This window comes from Babylonia areolata, chromosome 21 (genome assembly GCF_041734735.1).
Source record: "Babylonia areolata isolate BAREFJ2019XMU chromosome 21, ASM4173473v1, whole genome shotgun sequence".
NCBI lineage: Eukaryota > Metazoa > Mollusca > Gastropoda > Neogastropoda > Buccinidae > Babylonia > Babylonia areolata.
Window position 1 is genome coordinate 50,257,845 of NC_134896.1, and position 10,000 is coordinate 50,267,844.

Consider the following 10,000-nt stretch of genomic DNA (forward strand, 5'->3'; position numbering starts at 1 on the left):
ATGCGAACGGCGAAAGAGACGACGTTAACAGCGTTTCACCCCAATTACCACCATCAAAATATTACAAGCGGAAGGCTCTTATACTGAAGAGGTGAATGTTGACAAAGAATACCACAATTCTGACAGACGGAAGCTAAAGGTTGGGTAATTGAGACACCCATTGGACATCCGAGGGGTCTGTGTAGAGGAGAAGAGAGGACTGGCCGTACTGAGTGAGTTAAGCGTTGGACTTCTTTCTGACCCAGTGTTCACCAGTGATCAGGGTTCGAACCCCTGTTTCGGCATGGTGTTGTGTGAGCACTCAGGGAAAAGAATTTTAACTACACATACATAGCCGTGACCCACTAGTCCAAACTCCGGCAGGGGTCTATTCCCCCTTTTTCTTTAAAGCGATTTTCCTCATAATTATTTCGATGGGGGTATTCGACATCGGTCGGGGAAGGGTTAATTTAAACGGCGGAAGGAGAGGACCGAGTCCCGCCTTCCTATTGGGATTATATTATTGATTAGGATTATGAAGGATTCATGTTGATGATGATGATGATGATGATGATGGTGGTCATCACCATCGTCATTATCATTATCATCATCATCATCATCATTGTAACAGCTTCCACAAGCAGCAAAAAAAAAAAAGGATTAGCGGCGTCCAACAGCCAGTTTACTTATCATTATGATTATGAATATCTTGATGATAATCGATAGTTAGTATGACAATCATTATCATTAGTATTATTATCATTGTCATTGCAGCATCCACAACTAGCTAAATGATTAACAGCCCCCCCCCCCCCCCCCCCCCCCCCAGTCCCCTCCCTCCCCCCCCCGGACAGCTAATTCCCTTATCATTAGGATTGTCATAATTGTATCATTACCTTGATTATGATTGATGATGGTTGATAATTGAATGATGATGATGACGATGATGATTGACGATGACGATAATGGTTGATAATTGATGGTGACGCTGATGACGATGATGACCATTGATGTTGATGATGTGATGATTGATTTTGACGATGATTGATGGCGATGATATGATGATGACGATGACGATGATGATGGTGACGGCGATTATGTGATGATGATGATGATGATGATGATTGATGACGATGGTGAAGATTGATTAGTAACGATGATTAATGGTGATGATGTGATGATGATGATGATGATGCGATGATGATCATTGATGCTGGTGGTGATGCTGCTACTTACTTCTGTTGCTGCTGCTGCTGCTGCTGCTGCTGATGATGATGATAATGATTGATTGATGATGATGACGATGAAGATGATAGATAATGATGATGATTGATGATGATGATTGCCAGCCTTCCACAAGCAGCAGAATGACCAGCAGCGCCCCCCACAGCCATTTTCCCTACGGTGTTCCTGGCACCGGTAACTTCGGTCGCTGGCTTGGAGACCAGGACACTTACAGCATCGCTGTCATGCAGGACCGGATCATGAAGACCATTGGTCAGTGTGTGTGTGTGTGTGTGTGTGTGTGTGAGAGAGAGAGAGAGAGAGAGAGAGAGAGAGCAGGACATCTTACAGCATCGCTGTCATGCAGGACCGGATCATGAAGACCATTGGTCAATGTGTGTGTGTGTGTGTGTGTGTGTGTGTGTGTGTGTGTGTGTGTGTGTGTGTGTAGTGTGTGTGTGTGTGAGTGAGAGAGTGAGAGAGAGAGAGCAGGACATCTTACAGCATCGCTGTCATGCAGGACCGGATCATGAAGACCATTGGTCAGTGTGTGTGTGCGTGTGTGTGTGTGTGTAGTGTGTGTGTGTGTGTTGTGTGTGTGTGTATAGTGTGTGTGTGTGAGTGTAGCGTGTGTGTATGTGTGTTTGTGTGTGTGTACGTGTGTGTGTGTGTCTGTGTGTGTGTGTGTGTGTGTGTGTGTGTAGTGTGTGTGTGTGTGTGTGTGTATCTGTGTGTGTGTGTGTGTGTGTGTAGTGTGTGCGTGTGTGTGTGTGTGTGTGTGTGTGTGTGTGTAGTGTGTGTGTGTATGTGTGTGTGTGTAGTGTGTGTGTGTGCGCGCGCGCGCATGTATGTGTATGTCTTAGTGCGTGGTTAGAAGGGATGTGGCTGGGGATGAGGTATGTGTTGATCTGTTGGCTTGTCCGGCTGTTTGTTGTTAGCTACTTTGTTGTGACTGAAGTAATAATAATAATAATAATAATAATAATAATAATGGATACTTATATAGCACACTATCCAGAAATCTGCTCTAGGTGCTTTACAAAAACGCTTTTGATAACATAAAATATTATATCTATGTTACATACACACACCAAAATGTGACCACACACACACACACACACGCACGCACGCACGTACGCGCACACACACACGCACGCACGCACACACACACACACACACACACACTGCATACATACATTTTAACATACATGTGTATCTAACAGCTACCCTAACAAATACGTACACATAGGCAGGCACAAACTTACATAAACACACGCACACACAATACACATTCATATACATGCATGTAGTTGTGGACCTGCCACAATTGAACTTATTGCTGAGGGAAAAGGTGAGTTTTGAGACGAGATTTAAAAGATGCGAGGGAATCAGAGTGACGGAGGTTATCAGGGAGCTTGTTCCACGTCTTTGGCGATTGAAAAGAAAACGATCTGTGTCCATAGGTCTTACTTCTGACGTGAGGTATCCTGAGAAGTCGAGTATCAGAGGAAGAACGGAGCTGGCGAGACGGGGTATAGATATGGATGAGTTCAGAAAGATACTTGGGGCCAGATCCGTTGACTGCAGAAAAGGTCAGAGTGGATAGCTTATAGTCTATTCGATCAGAAACAGGCAACCAGTGGAGAGACTGAAGGAGAGGAGAAACATGGTCAAATTTAGAAGCTCTGCAAATGAGTCTGGCAGCGTTATTCTGAATTCGTTGGAGTCTGTCTAACAGGTATTTGGGAAGGCCGGCCAAAAGAGAGTTGCAGTAATCCAATCTTGAGAGAACCAGAGAGCATACAAGTGTCTTGGTTGCATCGGTTGAGAGATAGTGGCGGATAGAGCTGATTCTACGCAGTTCCAAATAGGCAACTTTACAGATATTCGAAATGTGCTGTTGGAAGGAAAGAGACTGGTCCAGGATTACACCAAGACTGCGAACAGAGGGAGAAAGTGAAACAGGTGCGCTATTGATCAGAACAGAGTCAGGAAAGGAAGGATGTTGACGAAACTTCTTTGGACAGGTTATCATCAATTCAGTCTTATCATCATTTAATTGCAGCTTGTTGAGAGTCATCCAGTCCTTTAGGCCAGCTATGCACTCCTGTGTTTGAGTCACCAGTGCATCAAATTCAGCTATGGAAGCCGACTGATAAAGTTGTGTGTCATCAGCAAAGCTCTCATGCGACATCGCATGATGACTGATGACATCCGACACAGGAGCCGCATACAGCACGAAAAGAACAGGACCTAGGACGGACCCTTGTGGGACACCATATTTCAAGGCAGATATTCTAGAGTATGTACCATTTACACACACTTTCTGTGTACGATCTGACAGGTAAGACGTGATCCATGCTAGTGCAGTGTCACGAATACCAAAGGAAGTTTTAAGTCTGTTCAAGAGGATAGAGTGGTCGATAGTGTCAAAAGCTGCTGACAAATCTAAGAGAGCGAGAACAGATATCTTATCCTCATCAAATCCCGAAAGCAAATCATTCACTATTCTAAGAAGGGCTGTTTCGCAACTATGACCACGTCTATAAGCTGACTGGTGGGAATTAAGTAAGCCATTCTGCTCCAGATGAGCTAAGAGCTGAGACAATATGATCTTTTCTAGCAGTTTTGATAAAAATGACAGATTAGAGACAGGTCGATAATTTTTCAAGCAATTATGATCCAAAGATGGTTTCTTGATGAGTGGACGTACAATAGCAGACTTGAAGCTTCCAGGGAAACAACCAGACAGCAAGGAAGAATTGATGACATGAGTAATATGTGGCAGTAGAACATCAATACATTCAACCAACAAAGAAGACGGGACAGGGTCAAGCTCACAGGATTTCGGACAAGCGCTCAGACACACTTTCTTCACAAAATCTTCAGTTACCGGTTGGAAACAATGTAAAACAGGACCACTGTACACGCGTTCTTGAACGGGTGAAGAAGGAGACACAACAGAGTCAAGCTTCTCACGAATGCATGATATTTTGCCGGTGAAGAAGTCAGAAAACTTTTGAGGGAGTTCCTGCGCCGAAAATGTTGTAGGGAGAGGAGTGTTTTTCATTTTACCTAGTAGATTGTTCGTAGCGTTGAAAAGCTGTTTGGCTGTGGTGCATGCAAGGATTTTAGAAGAGTAGAACTTTGACTTTGCCCTGTCAACAATGTTTGTTACATTATTCCTGGCTGTCTGAAAAATGTCCCTACTGATGGTCAAACTAGTGGCACGCCAGTGCCTCTCAGCTCTCCTTCTCTCCTTCTGAGTAACCAATGTGGTCCCCCCTCGCCCCCCGACACACACACACACACACACACACACACACACACACACACACACACACACTCCTTTTTTTTTTTAAAATACCGCAAATGTATGCTCTTGTTTTATTTCCGCATTCATTATTGACAGTTCCTACAGAGAGAGAGAGAGAGAGAGAGAGAGAGAGAGAGAGGCAAACAGACAGACCGACACACTCACACACGTATATCCCCCCCTCTCTCTCTCTCTCTCTCTCTCTCTCTCTCATATCATATAATTCTTTATATATATATAGATAGATTGATAGATAGATAGAAATATATATATGTATATACATATATATATATATATATATATATATATATACATATATATATATGTGTGTGTGTGTGTGTGTGTGTGTGTGTGTGTGTGTGTGTAAAGCACATCATATCATATAATTCTTTATATATATATAGATAGATTGATAGATAGATAGAAATATATATATGTATATACATATATATATATATATATATATATATATACATATATATATAATGTGTGTGTGTGTGTGTGTAAAGCAATATATATATATTGCTTTACACACACACACACACACACACACACACACACACACACACACATATATATATATATATATATATATATATATATTTACGCTATATGTCCACAACAGATACTGTACCGGTGGACAACAACACCCCTATCTTCACCATCGGGGATTTCGGCTGTGCTGATGCTGCCGTCTCCATCCCACTTATCAGGGGAATCATCGGTGAGTATCGGGGTCAGTTATTAGCTTGGGTTTCGGTTCTAAGACGATTCCTCAGACGTAGGGGTTGGATTCTGTTTCGCTCATTCACACCGAGTTGGGTTTTTTTTTTTTTTTTTTTTTTTTTTTTTTAACTCATTCGGGCCGCATGGTCTTTTCTTCCCCCCCACCCCCCCTTACATCCTATCTGATGACCATAGGGTCTCTGAATGGCACAGGCTGTAGCTTTCGGCGTTCGGTATGATCTGTCCTCACCCACCCCTTAAATGTAAGAACCTTTCGTTTGTAACATTTTAATTATGCACGCAGCGGTGAGGTGCCGTCATCGTCGGCTCTTGTGTTCTTCGTTCGGAAAGAGTTAAAGAGAGACGTTCCCCAAACTTGACAGCAACGTCTCATATGTACACAAATTCTGTCCGGTTTTTTTTTTTTTTTTTTTTTTTTTCATAAATGATCAATAAAGCTACAAATTTTGAACGAAATAATTATACACAACTTAGAATTCAGCCCAGAACCGCCCCCCCCAATATTCAGCACAAAACTAGCATTGATGATAATAATAATGATGATAATTTGTAGTATTTATATAGCGCTGAATCTTGTGCAGAGACATATGCGTGCGTGTGAATGACTGGTGCGAAAGCGCTTTGATTTGTCTTTGCACAAGATTCAGCGTTATATAAATACCATTCTTATTATTGTTTAAGCCTTGAGTGCATGCATATATATATATATATATATATATATATATATATATATATATATATATATATATATATATATATATATATAGAGAGAGAGAGAGAGAGAGAGAGAGAGAGAGAGAGAGAAATGTGTGAACCAGAGGACAACACTTGTTGTTGCCATGGGTTCTTTTTCAATGCGCCAGGTGCGTGCTGCACACACACACACACACACACACACACACACACACACACACACACACACACACACACACACACACAGAGGGGGACTTCGGTTTATCATCTACATCCGAATGACTAGACGCTCAGTTTAAATTAATTTTTCCACTCAAAACTATGACGAAAAGGCAAGACGCTGGAATCGAACTCAGGTTTCCCTCCCCCCCCCCTCGCCCCCCCCCCCCCCCCCCGAACACTGTATTAGCAGGTAAACGTCGTAACCATTATGCCACCTTCCCTCCTACTGTGAGCTGCTGATGTTGATGTTGATGTTGATGTGAACTCCTTGTGACGCCGGTACACTTGGTAATAAAGACATATTCTATTTTATATCTATTCTATTCTGTTCTAACAGACCGTGTGAGAAAGCGCTGCAAGAAGAATATCCCCATCCAGGTTGTGTATGAAGACCAGCCGACCAATGACTTCAACTCCGTCTTCAAACGCGTCCACGGTAAGAAAGGGAGGGTGGGGGTAAGGGGTAGGGGGGGGGAGGAAGAGTATCAGTATCAGTATCAGTGGCTCAAGGAGGCGTCACTGCGTTCGGTCAAATCCATATACGTTACACCACATCTGTCAAGCACATGCCTGACCAGCAGCGTAACCCAACGCGCTTGGTTAGGCCTTGAGAAAAAAACAAAAACAAAACATACTAAAGAATAAAATAAAATTAAATAAGGTAAAAAATAACAAAAATTTAATAAAATTAAAAAAAAAATCTACCTGAAGATCTAGTCATCAGCCCCATCCACATGTAATATGCGGCTTCTGTTCAAACGTGTGTGTGTGTGTGTGTGTGTGTGTGTGTGTGTGTGTGTGTGTAGTGCGTGCATATGTGAGTATGCATAAGTTTTTATATTGATATGCACTTGTATGTATCCTAATTTCTACTGTATCTGTGTTTGTGTATGATTTTCGATTTATGTTCGTACCTTGTTATGTACTATCCCCCCCCCCCACAACCTCCACCCCCATCCCCCCACCTCCACCCCCTCAATATTCCTTGTGACCCCCGGTACACTTGGTAATAAAGACATACTCTTATTCTGTTCTATGTATTTTTCATTCATTTATTTATTCATTGTATTTTTCCAAAATTGATTCTGATCCATTCCTCAGGACTTATCCCGGAGCCCCCAACATACCTCAACGACTTCAATGACGTGTTCGTCATGGCTTCAGGAACCGGCTTCTTTGAGCAGATTCTGGCTCCCAATAGCGCTGACGTCATTTTCTCCTTCATCGCTGCTCACTACCTGTCTGTTCCGTGAGTGATGACAGTGTTTGTTTGTTTTTACACACACACACACACACACACACACACACACACACATGTGGAGTGATGCCCTAGAGGTAACACGTCCGCCTAGGAAGCGAGAGAATCTGAGCGCGTTGGTTCGAATCACGACTCAGCCGCCGATATTTTCTCCCCCTCCACTAGACCTTGAGTGGTGTTGGTCTGGACGCTTAGTCATTTGGATGAGACGATAAACTGAGGTCTCGTGTGCTAGCAGCATGCATTTAGCGCTCGTAAAAGGACCCACGGCAACAAAAGGGTTGTTCCTGGCAAAAATCTGTAGAAAAATCCACTTCGATAGGAAAAAAACAAAATAAAATAAAAAACTACACGCAGGAAAAAAAAAAAAAAAAAAAATGCGCTGTGGCATAGCGACGCGCTCTCCCTGGGGAGAGCAGCCCGAATTTCACAGAAAGAAATCTGATGTGATAAAAAGAAATACAAGTACAAACACACACACACACACACACACACACACACACGTGTACACACACACACACACACACTCGCACGCGTTTCCGTGACTGATGATAGTGTTGGTTACACTGACACACCCACACACACGCACACACGCACACGCACACGCACACACGCGCATATATACATATATATCGATGTATCTGTAGTTTATTATATCGATATCTATATGATTATAGGCTTTTTTGTTTGTTTGTTTTTTGCTTCGTTGTCTTTTGTTTTACACACACACACACACACACACACACACACACACACACACACACACAACACACGCACGCAAACACGTATACACCGCACACACATGCATTTATATCGATATATGTATAGTTGTATAGATAATTGTATACATATAATAGATATATAATCATAGGTTTTTTTGTTGTTTGTTGTGTGTGTGTGTGTGTGTGTGTGTGTGTGTGTGTGTGTGTGTGTGTGTGTGTGTGTGTGTGTGCGTGCGTGTGTGTATGTGTGTGTGTGTGTGTATATGTGTGTGAAATCCATATACGCTAACGTATAACGCGCTTAGTCAGGCCTTGAGAAAAAAAAGAAAAAAAAAGAAAAAAAAGGTGAATAAATAATAGATAAGCTTACATAAATAAATAAATAAATAATAATTATGATATAAAAAAAGGTAGTAGTAATGATAATAATAATAATAAAATAATAATAATAATAAATAAATAAATAAATAAGACAACAATGATGATAAATAAACAAATAAATGTGAAACATGAAGACACACATTCACATATACACCCACACATGCATAACAGATATGCACCAAACATGCAGTTTCACAGAAAAATCTTCTACAGCACAGGGCCACAATAATTCTAGAGGCTGGAAACATCCACTGTGTAATATCATTGTCAAACAGCATAAAACGATAATAATAATAATAATAATAATTATGATAACAATGATGATGACAATGATTGTGGAAGACGAAGGTGGCAGAATGGTTAAGACGCTTATCTGCCAAATACAGGAGTTCGTGGGGGGTCTGGGTTCGAATCCTGCGTTTGACTGGAAAAATCAAACTGATGTGTCTGGTCATTCGGATGAGACGATAATTAAACCGAGGTCCTGTGTGCAGTAAAGTACGCACTTGGTGTAACTCATGATGAGATGAACCCGTCGCAACAAGAGTGATGTCCCCTGGCAAAATTCTGCGGAAGAAATCCTTCCTCTCAGAATAGAATAGAATAGAATAGAATATGTCTTTATTACCAAGTGTACCGGGGTCACAAGGAATATTGGGGGGAGGGGGGGGGAATGGTACATAACTAGGTACGAACATTTATCGAAATTCATTCACAAACACAGATGCAGTAGAAATTAGGATACATACAAGTGCATATCAATAAAAACAAAACAAAAAAACAACTTGTGCATACTTATACATGTACGCACTGCACACACATGCGCGCGCGCACACACACACACACACACACACATACATACATACATACATACATACATACATACATACATACATACATACATACACGCACGCACGCACGCACGCACACACACACACACACACACACACATACACAAACTCTCTCTCCCCCCCCCCCCGACACCCTCCACACACACACACGTTTGAACAGAAGCCGCATATTTCATGTGGATGGGGCTGATGACTAGATCTTCAGGTAGATGGTTGTTGATTGCACAATTCTATTTATCATACTGGATTTGTATTCTCCTTGATAGGTGCACAAAAATTCTAACCATGTGCATGCACTAAAGGCTTGACTAAGGGCTTTATGCTGCTGGTGTAGCGTATATGGATTGTCCGAAAGCATCGACGCCTACTTAAAAAAAAAAAAAAAAAAAAGCAACTGAAACTGAAACTGATGATGGTAATGATTATTAAAAAAACACACAAAAAAACAACCCCCCCAAAAAAAAACCGACTCACCCCATCAATAACGGTCCCGTTGAATCTTCAAAAGAAATAATCTACTACTCGTTGTTATATTGTCTCCGACGGGCGCAATAGCCGAGTGGTTAAAGCGTTGGACTTTAAAATCTGAGGTCCGAGGTTCGAGTCT

General features: G+C 41.7%; 1 protein-coding gene across 3 annotated transcripts in view; it reads left to right on the forward strand.

Moving 5' to 3' along the window:
* The window catches only part of LOC143295859 (uncharacterized), a 24,358-nt gene that overhangs the window by 8,738 nt on the left and 5,620 nt on the right, over positions 1 to 10,000 (forward strand). For 2 of the 3 annotated variants that reach the window (XM_076607516.1, XM_076607515.1), the window contains exons 2-5: positions 1,329 to 1,476; positions 5,145 to 5,243; positions 6,519 to 6,617; positions 7,283 to 7,430. In XM_076607516.1, coding sequence (XP_076463631.1) covers positions 1,347 to 1,476; positions 5,145 to 5,243; positions 6,519 to 6,617; positions 7,283 to 7,430 — 476 coding nt within the window. In that variant the 5' untranslated portion in view covers positions 1,329 to 1,346. Of the gene's footprint in view, positions 1 to 1,328; positions 1,477 to 1,698; positions 1,746 to 5,144; positions 5,244 to 6,518; positions 6,618 to 7,282; positions 7,431 to 10,000 lie in introns of those variants that run through there. The other variant, XM_076607517.1, reaches the window with a different exon arrangement.